Here is a 20,465-nt window from a genome sequence, read left to right as displayed (position 1 = left end):
TTAATGTTTCTATGCGTATATAAAGGGTTTATCTAGGATGATTGAGATGTATTGAATTTGATTGAGTTTGAGTATCATTTTGTATGTGCCGAGTGCCATTCGGGAGGAACTTTGTTGAGAGACTTTGTAGGGTGAGAGTTGTGAGATCCTACATCGGTTGGGGAGGAGAACAAATACCCTTACATAAGGGTGTGGAAACTTTGAGGACAAGCACGAAAGGGAAAACCCAAAAAGGACAATATATGCTAGCGGGGATTGGACCGTTACGAATGGTATCAGAGCCAGACTCCGGGCGTTGTGCCAACGAAGAGGTTGAGCCTCAAAGGGGGTGGACACGAGGCGGTGTGCCAGCAAGAACTCTGGGTCCCAAAGGAGGGTGGATTGGGGGTCCCACATCGATTGTAGAAGGAAATGAGTGCCAGCGAGGACGCTGGCCCCCAAAGGGGGTGGATTGTGAGATCCCACATCGTTTGGGGAGGAGAACGAAACACCCTTTATAAAGTTTCTAAGGATGTGGAAACTTCTCCCTAGTAAACGCGTTTAAAAACCTTGAGGGGGAGCCCGAAAGGGGGAAAGCCCTGAAAAAGCTCAAAGAGGACAATATCTGATAGCTGTGGGTTTGGACTCTTACACAGAGTGTGAGATATACACTCAGTAAATACTTAGATTTTTTAGATTGGCTGCTACCGGTGTAGGAGAATTTCTTCTCTCCAAACCACGTAAATCGTTCTGTCTCTTTACAATTTCTGTTTGTGGGTGCGTGAGTACGATTGATCTAGCTTTTGCTTTCGTTACAAAGGAAGATATGGGCTTCCCTTGTCTATCATCTACGAGTCAGCTGCCTTGGCTTTGTTCTTCCTTCATTTATGCCAAAAAAAAAATAATAATAATAATAATAATAATAATTGTGCAAGTATAGATCAAGTTTTACGCTTCACTATGGTTTACTATTAAAGGTTAATTGATGACCTCTGTCCCAACATTGTATATTCATCGAGTGAGCGATTCCATATATTTGTCGCTACTAAAATATTATGTGAACAAGACGGTTCATGGTTAAGAATAAGTTAGCAAATCTCTAACTGTCTAGATATAATGTTAGGTTATGGAGCCGGCTGCTAGGTTATGGAGCTGATTGCTTATTTATAGCTGGGTCAACATTATACATAGTAAAACTATATTTGGTAAATTATATAAAGTAAATTGTAGAGTAAGAAGCTAAAGCTATGGTAAATAGTTATATATAGTAGATGGTTATATCTGGTAAAGCTAAATATAGTAAGCTAAACCATATATATATCCCGTAGCCAGACCTTTGAAAATGGACTTTCTCTATTCTATGTATTCTCTCTTATTGTACATGAAGTCATCAATATAAATCCTTTAACCAGAGTTTTCCTTACATTTTCTCTATCCTGTTCTTTGGTGTTCATCTACATCGAGTGTGTGCATTGTTGTGCGATCCTACATATGGGTCTCATCTTCATGGTTGAGGATAAGCTAGCGAACTCTTAACCATGACCACATGGTTATTTAATCGTATCATTTTCATATTAAGAATCTGTTGAGTTAAGTAGCTTTGGAGCAATTTTTTATCGACATAAAGATATCGAGTCCTTGTTGTGAGGCAGGCTACTAAATCTGCTGCTTTATTTTTGTACCAACAACTAAAACTTACTTATTGCATCAATAATTAAATCATAGAAAGAATTGAAAGTCACTGTTTATACCAATTGTACTTTTTTCCAGTGGAATCATAGGAACTTTAAAGTTAAACATGATTTGGTTGGAACACAATTTTATGTTGGATGTCATCTTACAAATTTTCCTAACATGCATGTAAGTAAGAGCAAAACATGTTAAAAGAATTCGTGTTGATAGATTGTCTCCACTCTTAGAATTAACGAGTAAATAACGTAACTATGTCGTAAGACTGTAGAAGAATGTCGAGATCATCAAGTGTTAAATCCAGATTCATAATTCTCATCTAAATTCTTGAGTGTAAGTCGTCACCAATTTCAAATTTTAGGTCGTCACCAATTTCAAATGATCAGGAAGATCCGAATTGACTAAATGTTTTACATTTTGGAAAGTCATTATTTTGGTATTCCAATTAATATTTGAATAATTTCAAATATTATTAATTTTTATAATAATCTTAAAAGTAAAGTAAAGTTGAGTTAGGTTGACTCACACAGACTAATGGATCTAAATTCAATCAAATCTAAATTAAATTTTTTTCAATCGAATTCAACTTTTATGTTTAAGTTGGACAATTAGATCGAAGGATGGAGTCAAACACATTTAATTTTTTTTTAAATTAATCACAAGTTTCAAAAAAAAGAGGGTCATGTGATTAATTAAAAAAAAGAAAAAAAAAAGGTTGAAAGCAAATTTGAACACTTCTATGTGGAGACCAAATTTGAGACCTGCTTGACCCCCACGACATGGCAAGTGTCGGAATGCAACCATGGAATCTAACAGAACATTTTCTCGGGTTCAACGCATTTGACTCTTTTGTCACTTTTTTATTTAATTAATTTTTTTTTTTTTTTTTTTAATTTCCCTATAAAATGCGATGAAATAAAGATGAGAATTTGCAGTCTCTTTTTGCTTCCCAATGGCCAAACCCAACGCTCTCTCTCTGTACCAAAAGGTCGAACTTCAAAGGCCTTTGCAACGAGCTTTGGATGTCACCATTTTCTTCCTCCTGCTTGCTTTGCTCGCCTACCGGCTCCTTCTGGTGCGCACCCATGGGCTCTGCTGGCTCTACGCCATTGCCTTCCTCTGCGAGTCCTGGTTCGCTTTCTTCTGGGCTCTAACCGCCAACCTCACTTGGACCCCCGTCCATTACCAAACCTATCCCCAACGCCTCCTCAAACGGTAACCTTTAACCCCTTTTCCTCCCGTTCGGAGGAAGGATGGTAATTTATGTTAGTAACCATGACCCTTTGTCTGATTTTAACGTAAGTTCTCTTGGCTTTACTTTTGATTTTTTGAGAAGACTTCATTAGGAGGGAGTCCCACTTTAATAAATTTAGGGAAGGAATACATCTCCATTAGTACGAGGACTTTTGGAGAAACCCAAACCAAAGCCATGAAAGATTATGTTGAAAGTCACAATATCATACTATAGTAGAGAATTCATAATTAGTCAACGTGGAACTCTGTTCCCAACGGTTGGATAAAAGTCCCACGTTGGCTAATTCAGGAAATGATCATGAGTTTATAATAAAAGAATACTTCTCCATTATAGTGAGACCTCTTGAGAAAGTTCAAAGAAACGTCATGAGAGCTTATGCTAAAAGTGGACAATATCATAGTGGAGAGTCAGGTTGATTTAACACCAACCATTTAGAGATAAATGTTAGAATAATTTTTAATTTTGTGGTTTTCATTTATTTGTGTGGAAAAACAGAGAGGAGGAGCTTCCACCGGTGGACGTTTTCATTACGACGACGGATCCGATGCTGGAGCCGCCGATAATCACGATAAACACGGTGCTGTCTTTGTTAGCGGTGGAATATCCGACCAATAAACTGGCTTGTTACGTCTCCGACGACGGCTGTTCGCCACTCACATTTTATTCTCTGTCCGAAGCTCTTAAATTTGCTAAAATTTGGGTGCCATTTTGCAAGAAATATAGGGTCGAAGTTAGAGCTCCGTTTAGATATTTCTCTGACGACTTATCTTCAGCTGGGTTGTCGGAGTTTCAATACGAGTGGAGGAGAATGAAGGTAACCAGAATTTGAAAGATTATTCATTATATAAATATATACAAATAAAAATTTAAAAAAAAGGTTTATATTTGTGCGTAAAAAGGATGCATACGAAGCGCTTAACCGAAGGATTGACGACGCCGCCAGAAGCTTTACATTCGGCGATCTTGTGGGGGACCTGGCAGATTTCTCCGACACTAAACCAAATAATCATGCTCCAATAATTAAGGTACGGGCCCACGTCTACAGCTAAACTAGTAGATATTATCCTTTTGTACTTTTTGCATGGGGATTGTTGTACTTTTTGCATGGGCTTCTCCATACAAGTCTACTACAAATCTCTCGTGGGAGTGTAGAATGTCACGTTGAATTTATTTTGAATTAATGTGATGAAATTGGTAGGTGATATGGGAGAACAAGGAAGGTATTAAAGATGGATTGCCTCATTTGATCTATGTATCGAGAGAGAAGAGACCAAATATCACTCACCATAACAAAGCTGGAGCCATGAATGTTTTGGTAATTTCACATTTTTCTTATCCTAAATTCTCTTTCAATACATATGTATTATATAATGTTATTTTTGAGATCTCATATCGATCGAAAAGAAGAACAAAATATTCTTTATAAGGGTGTGAAAACTTTCTTAGTAGAGTGTTTTAAAATCGTGAGGTTGTAAGATCTCACATTGGTTGGAAGGGGTAACAAAACATTCCTTATTAGCGTGTAGAAACCTCTCTCTAGTAGACATATTTTAAAGCCGTGAAGCTGACGACGATACGTAATAAACAAAAGCGAAAATATTTGTTAACGGTAGATTGAACTGTTATATAATATATATTTATTTATTTTATTTTATTTTATTTATTATGCAGACAAGAGTGTCAGGATTAATGACAAATGCTCCTTACATGATGAACTTAGACTGTGACATGTATGTGAATAATCCCGACGTTATTTTACAAGGAATGTGTCTCTTCAAAGACCCAATCATCCATGGAGAGTATGCATTTATTCAGTTTCCTCAATGCTTTTATAATGGCCTCCGAGATGATCCCTTTGCGAACCAATGGATTATCATGATGCAGGTATTTATTTATATTTTTTTCATTTATTTTTCATAAGTCTTTCCCTAATTAATTAAAAAAATATCCTTAAATTTTATGAATGATCACTTTAATAATTTTTCGTAAACTTTTAATTTTTTATTTTTGTAAATTGTCGAAAAAATATTAAACTTCAAAATTTAAAGATACATTATTGAAATTTTTGAAAATTTATGAGTATTTTTTTAACCGTACAAAAATATTTTTAGTATAAATTTTTGTTGAGTAATATTTACTTAAAAAAAAATGATATTGTTTTTGCAGCTCATGATGCGTGGAATGGCAGGAATTCAAGGGACTGCTTATATGGGAACAGGATGTATTCATAGAAGAAACGTGTTGTACGGTGAATCACCTAATGAAGCTAATATTAATGGTAATCAACCTTATTACAATCTGTTTTTTTTTTTTTTTTTATTGCTTCTTTTGTGTTTATGTTGTTCATATGGAATCGTTTTGCAGAGAAATATTACGATGATGAGTTATATAAAACATTTGGGATTTCAAAAGATTTCGTAACCTCGGCTACTCGAGTTCTAAGAAGCGTCGAAGATTATCAAAATTGTCTAGCTGACTCAATCAAAGCAACACATGAAGTTGCTACTGCTGATTATGAACACAATTCTCGTTGGGGTTCCAAGGTTTGCTTTCAAATAATGCTTTTGGTTCTAGTTTTTATGAGCTTTGATAGTTGATTCTTACCCAAAACACAGAAAAAATAGAAGATCCGAAGAACTTGATCAACTCAACCCAAAACCGTACCGTTTGAGTTGAATTATCAATTTATTTGGGTTGGATTGAGCTCAAATAAATAAAAACTTTATGGAATGAGTTGATTTATGAGTTCTCCTAAAATTAATTTGGGTGGAACCAGACTAACACGAATACAGACGAAAACAAAAATGTTTCCATCTAATTGGTGATTGGTCCTTAGGTGGGTTGGCAATATGGATCAGTAGTGGAGGACGTTTTGACAGGGATGTTGATTCATAAAAAGGGATGGAAATCTGCATACATTATACCAACTCCACCAGCCTTCCTAGGATGTGCACCCTCAGGCGGCCCAATTCCATTAAACCATCATAAGAGAGCAATCACAGGGCTACTTGAAACCTTAATTAGCAAAAACTCCCCCGTTGTCACTGCTCTCTCTGATAAGCTTCAATTTAGGCAACGTATGTTCTATCTATGGATATACCTTGCCAGCGTTCAAGCTATTCCAGAGATATGTTACGCTCTTCTCCCAGCATTTTGTCTAATAGCCAACTTTCATTTTCTGCCCAAGGTAACTATACAATACAATCTCTACACCATCTAAAAGATCAGAGATATTCAAGTTTCATTCAAGACTTGTTAAGTAGATTTGAGGTAACCAACTATGGCCATCCCAATGCAGGTACAGGAAGCAGTAATATGCATACCTCTGCTCCTTTCCGTCCTTTTCGTCCTAAGACAGATGTTGGGGTACATCGAAACGGACCAATCCATAAGAGCCTGGTGGAATAACCATAGAATGGATATGATTAAGTCAATGTGTTCTTGCTTGCTTGGAGTTGTGGCTGTCCTTTTGAAGATTTTAGGACTATCAGAGACAACGTTTGAGGTAACAAAAAAGGAGTCGGCTTCTTCTAGCGATGAGACAGAGAGTAGTGATAGAGATTTGGGTCGGTTCACATTTGATGAGTCCCCAATGTTTGTGCCAATTACAACCATTATGATGATTCAACTAGCGGCACTTTCAATCGGTTTCTTGGGAACACAGCCAGACCGTCGAGAGTTTGGGGTGGGTGAGGTGACATGCAGTGCGTGGTTGGTTTTGTGCTTCTGGCCAATTTTGAAGGGGATGTTTGCAAAGGGAAGCTATGGGCTTCCACGGTCCACCCTATTCAAATCCAGTGCTTTGGCTTTCTTGTTTGTATACTTGTGTCGAATGTCTACAAACTGAAATGAAGCTAAGGGGCTGTCTAGTGTCTACTTGTATCAATACACAGCTTTATTCAATGAATAAAACAGTCATTTCGGAAGTTCGAATTGAAGCGGTTGTGCGCCGAAAGCGAAACAAATGTACTCATAACACCAATGAACTAAATTACACAAAGAGACACCAAGATATTTACATAATTCGGAGGGAAGAAGTTCTCCTCCATCTACGAGTAGTAACCAATCACTGATAAACAAAGACTCTCACCAATGTCACTCAAGAAATACAATGTGACACACAAAAACTTCACCAAATCCCAATACCACTTGTTAGGAATGAAGGGAAAAATCTCTCGTACTATTGAAGAATAAAATTGACTATTATATAGAATTACAGAATCAAATCTCGGATGTGACTAAATCTGATATGACTAAATCTAATTCAAATCACCAATAACCAAATCAAATCAAAACTTATGACAATTTATAACAATCTCCACCCTGTCGTAAGATCTCCAAGTTGATAACTGAGTTGGTTGCTACCATCTCAAGCCTTGCAAGTTTTCGAATTACCCTTCGTGGTCTATTCTTGGCGATAGACTCAGGTTCCTCCACTCTTTCATTTACAATGCTTTTCTTGGCGATAGACTCAAGTCCTCGATGCTTTTCTCCTCTTGTTCTAAGTCATCAGAGTTATTATCCTCTTGTTCTAAGACATGAGAGTTATTATCTACCTGATCAATAGGTTCTGCAGTAGGAGCAACCATATCAGGAGAGAACACCACCTTCTCCACCTGCTTCAATGCCTCGTCATTATTTTCAATTTTCTGCAAAAACATTTCAGACTCATCGAATGTCACATCTCGACTATTAACAATCTTACTTGTTTCTGTACACCATAAACCTATAGCCCTTCACGCCTTTGCTAAAGCCCATAAACTTAGCTTTTTTTGCTCTAGGATCCAGCTTTGAGTCTGTCACATGATAATAAGCAGGACACCCAAACACGTGCAATTTATCATAATCACTAACAGGAGTACCTGACCATACCTCAAGCAGAGTTTTCCCACCATTTCCAGAAACAGGAAAACGTGAACTGCATAACTGAGAGCCTCAGCCCAAAAAGCCTTACTAAATCTTGCTTGAGACAATATGCATCGAACCTTCTCTATTAATGTCTGGTTCATTCTCTCAGCAACTCCATTTTGTTGTGGCTTACTAGGAACAGTGAAGTGTCGAACGATCCCTTCATCTCGGCATACTTTAAAAAATGGATCATAAGTATATTCTCCACCGTTGTCTGATCTCAACTTTTTGATTTTCCTGTCTGTCTGATTCTCTACCATTTTCTTCAACTCTAGGAAGATTTGGAGAACCTCATTTTTGTGCCTCATGGGATACATCCACTCTCATCGAGTAGTCATCAATAAAGGTGACAAACCACCTCTTTCCTCCCAATGAGACATTCTTCGTAGGGCCTCATACATCAGTGTAACATAATCCAAAATGCCCTTTGTTTGGTATACAACAGTACCAAACTTCACATTTTTTTTGTTTACCAAATATACAATGTTCATAAAACTCAATTTTACCCGTTGTGTGGCACCTTTAAGGACTCCTTGGTTCACCAATGTCTAAAGCGCCTTCTCACCAACATGCCTAAGTCTCATGTGCCATAATTTCGATATGTCTTGTTCTTTCGAACTTGCCACAGCAGCATGCCCAACTATCGTGGTGCCGTTGAGGTAGTATATGCTACCTCTTCTAGTTCCTTTAATAGCAACCAAAGCTCCACGAGCTACTTTCAAATTCCCTCTTTCCAAAATGATACGATAACCACTCGCATCCAAAACGCCAAGGAAAATTAAATTTTTCTTCAAGTCAGGGACATACCTCACATCATTGAGTTTTCGTATAACCCCGTCAAACATCTTGATTTGTACTGAGCCGATTCTCATCATCTTGCAAGTACTATCATTGCCCATATAGACAACTCCACCGTTGAACTCTTTGAAGTCCAAAAACATCTCTCTATTGAAACACATATGATAGGAGCACCCAGAATCAAGAATCGATTCACTAGTTTGGCTTAGGGAGATTGTCAAGGCATTATTTGTATCAGTGTCGTCATCTCTAACCACGTTGGACTTCGACCCCTTCTCTTTTAAGATCGGACAATCTTTCTTCCAATGGCCTTTATGTCGACAATATGCACACTCATTTTTATCAAGTTTTCTCCAATTACCAGATCTACCTCTCGATTTTGATCGGGACTCTCCACATTCGCTCATTTTCCAAGTAGAAGTCCTTCCACGAGTAGTGAGAATATTTGAGCTAGAGTCTTGATATGTCTCCTTTTTCTTCTTTCGCATCTCATTATTTATTAAGGCATTTGAAACATCTTTAAAATCAATATTAGTGATTTCATGTAGTAAGGTCGTTACTAAAAACTCGTAGGATTTGGGCAAAAAATTTAATAACAACAACGCCTTGTCTTCGTCATCAATCTTAACATCAAGATTGAGCAAATTAGTGATGATTTTGTTAAAATCATCCAAATGCTCAACCATTGAGATACCTTTCTTGTATTCAAAACGGTAGAGTTTCTTCTTCAAATAGAGTATATTTTCTACACTCTTTTGCATATATTTCGCTTCAAACTTCTCCCATAGTTCTTTCGCCATGGTAAATTTCATAAATGGATATTTTTTATTCTTGTCAAGACAGGATCGAATAATTCCACAAGCTTGTCGATTTAATATCGTCTATTCGGTGTCTGTCATGTCTTCAGACATCTCCTCTTGGAGAAAAACATCAAGGTCTTGCATGACCAGCAAATCGCTAACTTCGCCTCGCCAAACACCAAAATTATTGGTTCCAATAAATTTCTCTACTTCGAGATTGGAACTCAAAAGTCTCGATCCACGCCGTGATTTAATTCCAGATGATTTTGCCATTTGCAATAATTAATCTCGATGTAACTAAAAAACACAATTCTTGAAAATTGATTTTCAAGAAAATAGGCACGATTGTGCTCAAGAAAATAGGCACGATTGTGAGCACGTCTAGTGGTCGATGAGGCCAAAACTTTCACAATACCCCAAATACCACAATCAAGCTCTAATACCACTTGTTCCTCCCCCAAATCCCGATACCACTTGTTAGGAATGGAGGGAGAAATCCATCCTATTGAAGAATAAAATTGCTATTATATAGTATTACAAAATCAAATCTCCGAATGTGACTAAATCTGATATGACTAAATCTAATTCGAAACCGAATCAAATCTAATCCAAATAACCAAATCAAATCAAAATTTATGACAATTTACCACTGAAGCAATGTGTAGCGTATTTATGGCTCCTCAATTGAGGCCTTCGTTCCATTCCAAAGCTTTGTTATGCAATGCTACCAGCCTATTGTCTCATCACAAACTCTCACTTCTTCCCCACTGTAAGTACAAATGGAAAACTACCATGAATTCACAATACATGTTATATTATGTTAGCTCGTAGTTACGGATATCCTTTAACCCATTCAAATGGAGTGGGAAATTCCCGCTTGAACGGAAAATGGGAAAGGAAGTGAGGGGTTTCTTCATTAGCTAATGGAGACGAGGATGGGGATTAAATTCCCCATTTCCGCCTCGCGAACGTTTCTACAACTGTTGTAAGTTGTTGTGAATAATAGGTTCATGCATCTCCTATATATATGTATTGACATTTGTTTGGTTCATGAGTAAGTCTCATTTAGTTGGCTCATAACCCTTTTGATTCATCTTCTATTTTGATATATGAATCATCTTGATTCAGGTATGATATTAATGCTTCTATGGGTATATAAAAGGGTTTATCTAGGATGATTGAGATGTATTGAATTTGATTGAGTTTGAGTATCATTTTGTATGTGCAGAGTGCCATTCGGGAGGAACTTTGTTGAGAGACTTTGTAGTGTGAGAGTTGTGAGATCCCACGTTGGTTGGGGAGGAGAACAAATACCCTTACATAAGGGTGTGGAAACCTTGAGGACAAGCATGAAAGGGAAAACCCAAAAAGGACAGCATATGCTAGCGGGGCTTGGACCGTTACGAATGGTATCAGAGCCAGACACTGGGCGTTGCGCCAGCAAAGAGGTTAAGCCCCAAAGGGGGTAGACACGAGGCGGTGTACCAGCAAGAACTCTGGGACCCAAAGGAGGGTGGATTGGGGGTCCCACATCGATTGTAGAAGGGAACGAGTACCAGCGAAGATGCTAGCCCCCAAAGGGGGGTGGATTGTAAGATCCTACATCGTTTGGGGAGGAGAACGAAACACCCTTTATAAGGTTTCTAAGGATGGGGAAACTTCTCCCTAGTAAACGCGTTTTAAAACCTTGAGGGGAAGCCCGAAAGGGGGGAAAGCCCCGAAAAAGCTCAAAGAGAACAATATCGGATAGCGGTGGGTTTGGACTCTTACACAGAGTGTGAGATATACACTTGGTAAATACTTGGATTTTTTAGATTGGCTGCTACCAGTGTAGGAGAATTTCTTCTCTCCAAACCACGTAAATCTTTGTGTCTCTTTATAATTTCTGTTTGTGGGTGTGTGAGTACGACCGATCTAGCTTCCGCTTCCGTTACAAAGGAAGATATGGGCTTCCCTTGTCTATCATCTACAAGTCAGCTGCCTTGGCTTTGTTCTTCCTTCATATATGCCAAAAAAAACAACCCCCAATTGAGCGTGTATAGATCAAGTTTTACAGTTCACTATAGTTCACTATTAAAGGTTAATGGACGACCTCTTAATAGTCTCAACATTGTATATTCATCAAGTGATTCCATATATTTGCGGCTACTAAAATATTATGTGACTTTCGTCAAGACGGATCATGGTTAAGGATAAGTTAGTAAATCTCTAACTGTCTATACATAATCTATATGAGTTAAGTAGCTTTGGAGCAAGTCCGATAAGGCATGACTCTGATACCATGTTAGAAACTACGACTTTTCACCATGGTACGATATTGTCCACTTTGAGCATAAACTCTCATGACTTTGCTTTTGACTTCCCTAAAAGGTCTTATACCAATGAAGATGTGTTCCTTTACTTATAAACTCACGATCATTCCCTAAATTAGCGATGTGGGACTCACTTCCAACAATCCTCAACACTCTACTCTTAGAAATAATGAATAAATAACGTAATCATGTCGTAGGCTGAAAAAAAAAAAAAAAAAAAAAAAGAAGTTGAGATCATTATGTAGTAAATTCAAATTCAAAATTCTCATCTAAATTCTTGAGTGGAAGTCGTCACCAATTTCAAATTTTATTTACTTTATTTATTTTTGGGTTCGCTCTTAGATATATAAAAACATGTTTAAGATATGAAGCACAATCTTGTTCCCCAAGAAAAGGAATAATCAAGAGCAGCCAAATTGAATCATTGGTTTTCCTTTTGAAAAAAAGTCTTTATTTTGGTATTCCAATTGACTTGACTCTACTTTGATTTAAAATTTATTACATTTAAAACTTATTTCCAATTTTTTATTATTATTATCAAAAAGCTGAACCATCCACAATTAAAATAATAATTATCCGGTTAAATTATAATTTCTTTTATTCAATCTAAATTTTTAGATAGGTGACCGAACAACTAACCAAACCTTCTAATGAATTGAGTTAAGTTATGGAGTTGTTTTTTTTAATAATTAAAAAAAAAAACATAGTTATCCATCGTATATATTACATTAACAACTAAAATCGGGTAAAGTTCAAATATCAAATATTCACAAATTACAAGACATCATTAAGCTTATAAATATAAATATTCTTAATTTTCATAATAATAAGTACAGTAAAGTTGAGTTGGGTTGTCTAACAAAAAAAAAAAAAAAAACAAAATAGAAAATCTGCTAATCGACCCAAATGTTCAGTTCTAAAAAAATTCAATCAAATTTGAATCATTTTTTTTTTAACCCAATTCAACTTTTATGATTTAAGTTGAAGAATTCTAATTGATCGAATTATCGGGTCATATAAACACGTTTAACTTTTTATCATTCTATTAGTATAAAGTAAATTAATCACAGGTGAAAAAAAAAAAAACAAAAATATGGTTGAAAGCAAATTTGAACACTTCTTGTGGAGACTAAATTTGAAACCTCCTTGATCCCCACGAAATGTTGAATCTAACAGAACATTTTGTCGGATTCAACGTATTTGACTCTTGTCTCCCTTTTTTTTTTTTTTTATTTAATTATTTATTCATTTTGTTTTAATTTCCCTATAAAATGCGATGAAATGAAGATGAGAATTTCCAGAGTCTTCTTGTTTCCCGATGGCCAAACCCAACGCTCTTTCTCTGTACCAAAAGGTCGAACTTCAAAGGCCTTTGCAACGAGCTTTGGATATCACCATTTTCTTGCTCCTGGTTGCCTTGCTCGGCTACCGGCTCCTTCTGGTGCGCACCCATGGGCTCTGCTGGCTCTACGCCATTGCCTTCCTCTGCGAGTCCTGGTTCGCTTTCTTCTGGGCTCTAACCGCCAATCTCACTTGGACCCCCGTCCAGTACCAAATCTATCCCCAACGCCTCCTCAAACGGTAACCTTTAATAACGATTGTAATTTACAATGTTATAATATTGTCTAATTTGAACCCAAGTTCTCATGACTTTACTTTTGGTTTTTCGAGAAAATTTCTTTGCTGAGTGTTGGAAGAGAGTCCCACCTTAATAAATTTAGGGAATGAATATATCTTCATTAATACGAGGACTTTTGGGGAAACCAAAAGCAAAGCCACGAAAGATTAAGTTCAAAGTAGACAATATCATACTAGAGTGGAGAGTGGAGGAGAGGAATAATTTTAATTTTGTGGTTTTCATTTATTTGTGTGGAAAAACAGAGTGGAGGAGCTTCCACCGGTGGACGTTTTCATTACGACGACGGATCCGATGCTGGAGCCGCCGATAATCACGATAAACACGGTGCTATCTTTGTTAGCGGTGGAATATCCGGCCAATAAACTGGCTTGTTACGTCTCCGACGATGGCTGTTCGCCACTCACATTTTATTCTCTCTCTGAAGCTCTTAAATTTGCTAAAATTTGGGTGCCGTTTTGCAAGAAATATAAGGTCAAAGTTAGAGCTCCGTTTAGATATTTCTCCGACGACTTACCCTCAACTGGGTCGCTGGAGTTTCAATACGAGTGGAGGAGAATGAAGGTAAATAGAATTTGAAAGATAATTCTTTTATATATATATATAAATAAAAATTAAAAAATGGTTTATATTTTTGTGTAAAAAGGACGCGTACGAGGAGCTGAACCAGAGGATTGAGGACGCCGCTAAAAGCTTTACATTCGGCAATCTTGTGGGGGATGCAGATTTCTCTAACACTAAACCAAAGAATCATGCTCCAATAATTAAGGTACGGGCCCGTCTACTAGTAGGCTAGCAGATATTGTCCTTTTAGGCTTCTGTATGGACTTTCTTATACACGTATGTTAAGAAAAGTTTTCTACACTTTTATAAATGGTGGTTCGTTCTCTTTCTCAACTAATGTAGGAATATAGGATGTCACGTATAGATTTAAATGTTGAATTTATTTTGAATTAATGTGATGAAATTGGTAGGTGATATGGGAGAACAAGGAAGGTATTGAAGATGGATTGCCTCATTTGATCTATGTATCGAGAGAGAAGAGACCAAATATCACTCACCATAACAAAGCTGGAGCTATGAATGTTTTGGTAATTTCACATTTTCCTTATGCTAAATTTCTCTCTCGAAGATATATATACATACATACATATATATATATATATATATAATCTCTAATAGTATGTGAGATCATACATCTGTTGGAGAGGGAAACAAAACATTATTTATAAGGGTGTGAAAACCTCTATCTAGTAGACGCGTTTTAAAATCGTGAAGCTGTGAGATCCCACATCAGTTGGGGAGGGCAACGAAACATTCCTCATTAGGGTGTAGAAACCTCTCTCTAGTAGACTCGTTTTAAAACTGTTGGACTGTGAGATAAAACCGTGAGATAGTGAGATGAAGGGAACAAAACATTTCTTAGAAGGGTGTGGAAACCTCTTTTTAGTAGATGTGTTTTAAAACCGTGAGGTTACACATCAGTTAGAAAGTAGAACAAAACATTTTTTATAAAGGTGTGGAAACATCTATATAGTAAACACATTTTAAAGTTGTGAGTCTAACGGTGATACGTATTGCAAAACAGACAATATTTACTGATGGAATTTAGGTTGTTATATAATATATTTATTTTATTTATTATGCAGACAAGAGTATCGGGATTAATGACAAATGCTCCTTATATGATGAACTTAGACTGTGACATGTTTGTGAATAATCCCGATATTATTTTACAAGCAACGTGTCTCTTCAAAGATCCAATCATCCATAGAGAGTTTGCATTTGTTCAGTTTCCTCAATGCTTTTATAATGGCCTCCAAGATGATCCCTTTGGGAACCAATGGATTATCATAATGCAGGTATTTTTTGTTTTTTCATTTATTTTTCATAAGTTTTTCGCCAAATTAATTAAAAAAATATCCTTAAATTTTGTGAATTATCACTCACAAAAAGTTTTAATAATTCTTTTATTTTTATTTTTATTTTTTTTAAATGGTCGGAAAAATGTTAAACTTAAATTTAAAGGTATTATTAAAAAATTTGAAAATTTATGAGTATTTTTTTTAAAAACACAAAATTTAGGGTATTTTTATTAATTTAGCCAAAATTCTTTTCTTATAAATTTTTGTTAATTAATATTTAGAAAATTTTGTTGTTTTTGCAGCTCACGATGCGTGGAATGGCAGGAATTCAAGGGCCTGCGTATATGGGAACAGGATGTATTCATAGAAGAAAAGTGTTGTACGGTCAATCACCTAATGAAGCTAATATTAATGGTAATCAACCTTATTACAATCTGGTTTTTCTTTTTTTCTTATTGTTTCTTTTGTGTTTATACTGTTCATATCAAATCGTTTTGCAGAGAAATATTACGATGATGAGTTATATAAAACATTTGGGAATTCAAAAGATTTCGTAACCTCGGCTACTCGAATTCTAAGAAGCGTCGAAGATTATCCAAATTGTCTAGCCGACTCGATCAAAGCAACACATGAAGTTGCTACTGCTGATTATGAACACAATTCTTGTTGGGGTTCCAAGGTTTGCTTTCAAATAATGTTTTTGGTTCTAGTTTTCATGAGCTCTAATAGTTGATTCTACACCAAATCTAGTTAGAAAAAATAGACAACCTGAAGAACTTGATCAACTCAACCCAAAACCGTTTGGGCTAGATTGAACTCAAATAAATAAAGCTTTATGGCAGGGGCTGATTTATGAGTTCTCCTCAAATTAGTTTGAGACACATTAATTTTTAACAAATGTTTCCACCTTGGTTTACTTTAATAATTGCTGATTGGTCCTTAGGTGGGTTGGCAATATGGATCAATAGTGGAGGACGTTTTGACAGGGATGTTGATACATAAAAAGGGATGGAAATCTGCATACCTTACACCAACACCGCCAGCCTTCCTAGGATGTGCACCCTCAGGCGGCCCAATTCCATTAAACCATCATAAGAGAGCAATCACAGGGCTACTTGAAACCTTAATTAGCAAAAACTCCCCCATTGTCACTGCTCTCTCTGATAAGCTCCAATTTAGGCAACGTATGTTCTATCTATGGATGTACCTGACGAGCGTTCAAGCTATTCCAGAGATATGTTACGCTCTTCTGCCAGCATTTTGTCTAATAGCCAACTTTCATTTTCTGCCCAAGGTAAGTATACAATACAATCTCTACACCATCTAAAAAATCAGAGATATTCAAGTTTCATTCAAGACTTGTTAAGTAAATTTGAGGTAACCAACTATGGCCATCTCAATGCAGGTACAGGAACCAGTAATATGCATACCTCTGCTCCTTTTCATCCTTTTCGTCCTAAGACAGATGTTAGGGTACATCGAAACGGACCAATCCATAAGAGCCTGGTGGAATAACCATAGAATGGATATGATTAAGTCAATGTGTTCTTGCTTGCTTGGAGTTGTGGCTGTCTTTTTGAAGATTTTAGGACTATCAGAGACGACGTTCGAGGTAACAAAAAAGGAGTCAGCTTCTTCTTCTAGTGATGACACAGAGAGTAGTGATAGAGATTTGGGTCGGTTCACATTTGATGAGTCCCCAATGTTTGTGCCAATCACAACCATTATGATGATTCAACTAGCGGCACTTTCAATCGGTTTCTTGGGAACACAGCCAGGCCGTCAAGAGTTTGGGGTGGGTGAGGTGACATGCAGTGTGTGGTTGGTTTTGTGCTTCTGGCCAATTTTGAAGGGGATGTTTGCAAAGGGAAGCTATGGGCTTCCATGGTCCACCCTATTCAAATCCAGTGCTTTGGCTTTCTTGTTTGTATACTTGTGTCGAATGTCTACAAAGTGAAATGAATAAATTTTGGTCAGTTACTAAAATTCTGTCTTCAAGCTAAGTTATTTTTATCCCTACGATCATCCTTATGAAGGGATTGACTCACAATGGCAAATATTGGACTCCCACTATTTACTATTTGTAAAGTCACCTGCGGTGGCTCTAGGGGCTGTCTACTTGTGTCACATATACAGCTTTATTCAATGAATAAAACAGTCATCTGGGAATACAGAGGATTTCTGTTGAATGGAGGGTATATGTTAGTTTGAAAGGAGTATGTCAGTCATGTGAATCGGCAGTATGTTAGTGTTATGTCTGCAATTGGCAACAACGGCATATGGCCATTTAATAAAATCAAAGAATGCATTTTCAGTTATAAACAACACTACGCTGCAACAGATTTAAAAAGGAAAAGGGAAAGAAAAATACATGAAAAGCTCAGTGGCAGCGCGTACTCTTCAGAAGAAGAACTAAAGATGCATCACTTTGGTGGGATTGAAAGATGGCTTTCGAGCATAAAAGAAAGGTCGTGCATCTTCGCCATCATCATCTGTACGTCATCTAAATTTGAACTTGGAGCGGATGAAGCCTGAATTTCCTTCGTAGCTTTGGAATTTTCTCCACTTTTCCCGTTCTCTTCACTCATCCTAAAACATGAAAAATGTAGAAGGTATGGAATAAGTTGGCTGATTGTTTTAAAAAAGAAAAATATATAAATGAAAGCTTGAAGGGAGTGATGCATTTGCATGAATGAGTGACGATTGATAGAGAGTCTAAACCAGACTTGATGACCAAACAATTTTAGTGGGGCATAAGGAGGAATATGAAAACAGGGAACCTCCTAGCCATGGGTGTCAACTGTAAGAATATTGTATTTTCAGTTGCCTTATAACAATATTTGATTAATTTGTACATACCTGCTTAAATCAGACGCATCGGGCCGCGTTGCCTTTTCTTCTGATGTACCATTCAAATTGGGGAAGGCTTCCACAAATAAATTTGGCTGAGAAAAGTTTCCAAAATTAATATCCTTTGATGGCGTTGTGCCGAAGAAATCTATTTCTGATATTTCAGCGACTTTTGGCACAATGTTATTAACAATATCTTTCCCAAAATTATCCAAAGAGCCTTGCATGCCGGTTGAGCTAGTAAAATCATCCCAAGCATCCGCTGAGTCGTCATCCTTGAAATCACTATTATCATCAGGCTTCTTTTTGCTCCCTCCTTGCCACTGATCATCTTGAAACCAATCAACACTTGCTGATGAAGAATAATCTGCAGTCCCTACAGTTTTTCCATCAAATCCAGTTTGGTTGACCTGTTCAGGCGTGCAAATGGTTTCATGGTTTGAACTACTCCATAAATCATCTTGTTGTTGAAACCAATCACTGGTCATTGATGAAGAGGGGTTTTTTGTTTCTTCTATTTCTCCACTTCTATACTTGTTCTGGTGTCCAGATGTTAGTTCCAAAGAGTAAGAAATATCGACCCCAGAAATAGCAAAAGGATCAACTGATTTAGAATTATTATGAGAAGTTGCAGAGTTAACAGTCTGAAAGTTTGCCTCCCAACCAGAAAAGGAATCACTACTCTCATGTTCATTGATCCTTGTCGCTGTCTCAGAAGATTGAACATTTCCAAACAAACTAAGATCTACATTGTCCTGAAAAGTTTTGCTTTCAGAACCATCAATTTGTTGATTCAGTGGCTCATCAGATACTTTTAAGGTAGTGTCTTTGTTTTCCTCAGAAAAGTAGTTGTCAAGATCAACTTCAGCCAAATTCAAGGTACTTTTACTTGGAGCCAGAGAATTGTCTGAGAGCCCCCTTTTTTCAGATTCAGGCCACCTGATCTTTAAATCTAGAAGATCAGTGAGGGGAAACTCCTCAGCTGATTTTCCTCGGTTCGATTCCTTCAAATCCATATGCCCCACCATCTCCTGCAAAAGATTTCCAAATACATTTCAAAGGATCAGCCCGTAAGAATCCCAGGCATGCAACAACATCAATCAACAATCTAATCCTACTGGCCTAAATGCAGAAACTACTTTCGTGCTAAAATCAACTTTGAAAATTATCCATTTCAGATGAATTCACAGATGAACTTCCTGAATACCACAACCATGAGCATTAGAATTAAGATAGTAAATCCATGCAAGAACAGAAGCTTTTATAATTCTAACAGATTTTTCTCCGAAACTAGAACCAAAGTTTTCCATCAAGCCTACAGTCTATTTGAACTAATACAGCATTTTAGAATCGGCGACAAATTTTTCGCAATAAATCTTCCCTAGAGAGATGTGTAAGTAACTCATACAATACACAAGCGCCTACGTTAGAACAGGAGAAACTGAAGTTGAACTTTTCCCTATTCCGACACGAATCTTAACAAATATACAAGGGTAAAACAAAATCTCAAGATTCCTAACAAAATAGAAGAACCTACCGATCCATCCAAGTCCAAGGACTCAAGCAGCCAACGACAAGCGATGGTATTCTTGAAATTAATCGGGTCTGGAGGGACCTCCGTGTTCTGTTCCTTGCCGCACAAAACGCAAATAAATGACTTCAAATCTCTAAGCAATCTTCCTTTGCAGTGCTTGCAACGAAGATAAGGCGGCGAAGGGTCGAGCTTAGCAATTGTTTCATGGAGCGACGGTAGATTAGGAAGTGAAGAATCGTGAGGGTCGTAGGAGGAGAGTTTGGCTTCATTTCGAAGTGAGATCTGAAGTTGTTTGATGAGATCGTTAGGGATTTGGTACGCCATTGATAGGGTTTAAAGGTGTTCGGCGTGTCTCCGGCTAGTGTGAGCGACAGAGTTTGGGTTCTGTGTGGATTTCGATAATGAAGATCGATTCCTTTCTCGGTGACGGAGAGGATGGCATTTCGGTACAGACTACAGAGAGAATGTCCAAAACGCAGCGTATCATGGAATGAAGAACTCGCTATTAGAAGTCGCGGCTTCCGACTTGGTAGGATTTTTTTTTTTTTTTTTTTTTCTTTTCTTTTTCTTAGAGATTGGTTTGGATTTAGAGATTAAAATCTCTAATACGTAACCGATCAAAGCGGATAATACTAGTAGCAGTGGATTTGAGTTGTTACAAATGATATCAAAGTCATGCATCGAGTGGTGTGCCAACGTAGCGATGGGCTTAAGTTGTTACCAATGGTATCAAAATCAAGCAATAAATAGTGTACCAACAAGGATGCTAGATCCTCGAGGGGTGGATTGTGGGACAAAAACACTAGAACCCTAAAGGGTGAATTGTGAAATCTCATATT

At 37.1% G+C, this 20,465-nt stretch overlaps 3 protein-coding genes across 6 annotated transcripts; 2 read left to right on the top strand and 1 right to left on the bottom strand.

Moving 5' to 3' along the window:
- Window positions 1–2,612: 2,612 nt before the first annotated feature.
- LOC147792743 (cellulose synthase-like protein H1) lies at window positions 2,613–6,821 on the top strand. The gene is made up of 9 exons (XM_087123955.1): window positions 2,613–2,883; window positions 3,419–3,737; window positions 3,823–3,948; window positions 4,122–4,238; window positions 4,595–4,807; window positions 5,090–5,201; window positions 5,288–5,466; window positions 5,760–6,110; window positions 6,222–6,821. Exons 1-9 carry the CDS (start codon window positions 2,621–2,623, stop codon window positions 6,768–6,770), a joined length of 2,229 nt encoding a protein of 742 aa, XP_086980081.1. The 5' UTR covers window positions 2,613–2,620; the 3' UTR covers window positions 6,771–6,821.
- A 6,200-nt stretch (window positions 6,822–13,021) lies between these two features.
- Window positions 13,022–17,431, top strand: LOC111795189 (cellulose synthase-like protein H1). Of its 2 annotated transcripts, XM_087123823.1 has the most exons (9): window positions 13,022–13,322; window positions 13,623–13,941; window positions 14,024–14,146; window positions 14,352–14,468; window positions 15,027–15,239; window positions 15,545–15,656; window positions 15,743–15,921; window positions 16,186–16,536; window positions 16,648–17,431. In XM_087123823.1, exons 1-9 carry the CDS (start codon window positions 13,060–13,062, stop codon window positions 17,197–17,199), a joined length of 2,229 nt encoding a protein of 742 aa, XP_086979949.1. In that variant the 5' UTR covers window positions 13,022–13,059; the 3' UTR covers window positions 17,200–17,431. The 2 variants fall into 2 exon arrangements, with proteins under 2 accessions (XP_086979949.1, XP_086979950.1); XM_087123824.1 differs by lacking the exon at window positions 14,352–14,468.
- On the bottom strand, window positions 16,569–20,123 carry LOC111795191 (uncharacterized). 3 transcript variants are annotated; one of them, XR_015421061.1, is made up of 5 exons: window positions 19,630–20,123; window positions 18,102–19,123; window positions 17,614–17,831; window positions 17,291–17,423; window positions 16,569–17,188 (listed from the first exon to the last, which is right to left on the bottom strand). XR_015421061.1 is itself a non-coding variant. In XM_087123825.1 (4 exons), exons 1-3 carry the CDS (start codon window positions 19,948–19,950, stop codon window positions 17,666–17,668), a joined length of 1,509 nt encoding a protein of 502 aa, XP_086979951.1. In that variant the 5' UTR covers window positions 19,951–20,123; the 3' UTR covers window positions 16,569–17,188; window positions 17,640–17,665. The 3 variants fall into 3 exon arrangements, 1 of the variants encoding a protein (XP_086979951.1); XR_002815166.2 differs by lacking the exon at window positions 17,291–17,423; XM_087123825.1 differs by lacking the exon at window positions 17,291–17,423 and having other exon boundaries at window positions 17,640–17,831.
- Between the last annotated feature and the right edge of the window lie 342 nt (window positions 20,124–20,465).

The sequence above is a fragment of the Cucurbita pepo genome, chromosome 5, assembly GCF_057944985.1.
Source record: "Cucurbita pepo subsp. pepo isolate OVF chromosome 5, ASM5794498v1, whole genome shotgun sequence".
In the NCBI taxonomy this organism is placed as follows: Eukaryota; Viridiplantae; Streptophyta; class Magnoliopsida; order Cucurbitales; family Cucurbitaceae; genus Cucurbita; species Cucurbita pepo.
Note: the sequence above shows the minus strand (reverse complement) of the source record. Positions and strands in the feature narration are given on the sequence as shown.

Bases quoted from the DNA above. Each gene is read 5' to 3' on its own strand.
- LOC111795189 (XM_087123823.1), top strand. From the start codon at position 13,060: ATGGCCAAACCCAACGCTCTTTCTCTGTACCAAAAGGTCGAACTTCAA. The intron at 13,942-14,023 runs GTAAATAGAATT...TTGTGTAAAAAG, and splicing joins ACGAGTGGAGGAGAATGAAG to GACGCGTACGAGGAGCTGAA. The intron at 16,537-16,647 runs GTAAGTATACAA...ATCTCAATGCAG, and splicing joins ACTTTCATTTTCTGCCCAAG to GTACAGGAACCAGTAATATG.
- LOC111795191 (XM_087123825.1), bottom strand. From the start codon at position 19,950: ATGGCGTACCAAATCCCTAACGATCTCATCAAACAACTTCAGATCTCA. The intron at 19,124-19,629 runs GTAGGTTCTTCT...AATCTTTTGCAG, and splicing joins CCTTGGACTTGGATGGATCG to GAGATGGTGGGGCATATGGA. The intron at 17,832-18,101 runs GTATGTACAAAT...TTCATGTTTTAG, and splicing joins GATGCGTCTGATTTAAGCAG to GATGAGTGAAGAGAACGGGA.
- LOC147792743 (XM_087123955.1), top strand. From the start codon at position 2,621: ATGGCCAAACCCAACGCTCTCTCTCTGTACCAAAAGGTCGAACTTCAA. The intron at 4,239-4,594 runs GTAATTTCACAT...TTTATTATGCAG, and splicing joins CTGGAGCCATGAATGTTTTG to ACAAGAGTGTCAGGATTAAT. The intron at 6,111-6,221 runs GTAACTATACAA...ATCCCAATGCAG, and splicing joins ACTTTCATTTTCTGCCCAAG to GTACAGGAAGCAGTAATATG.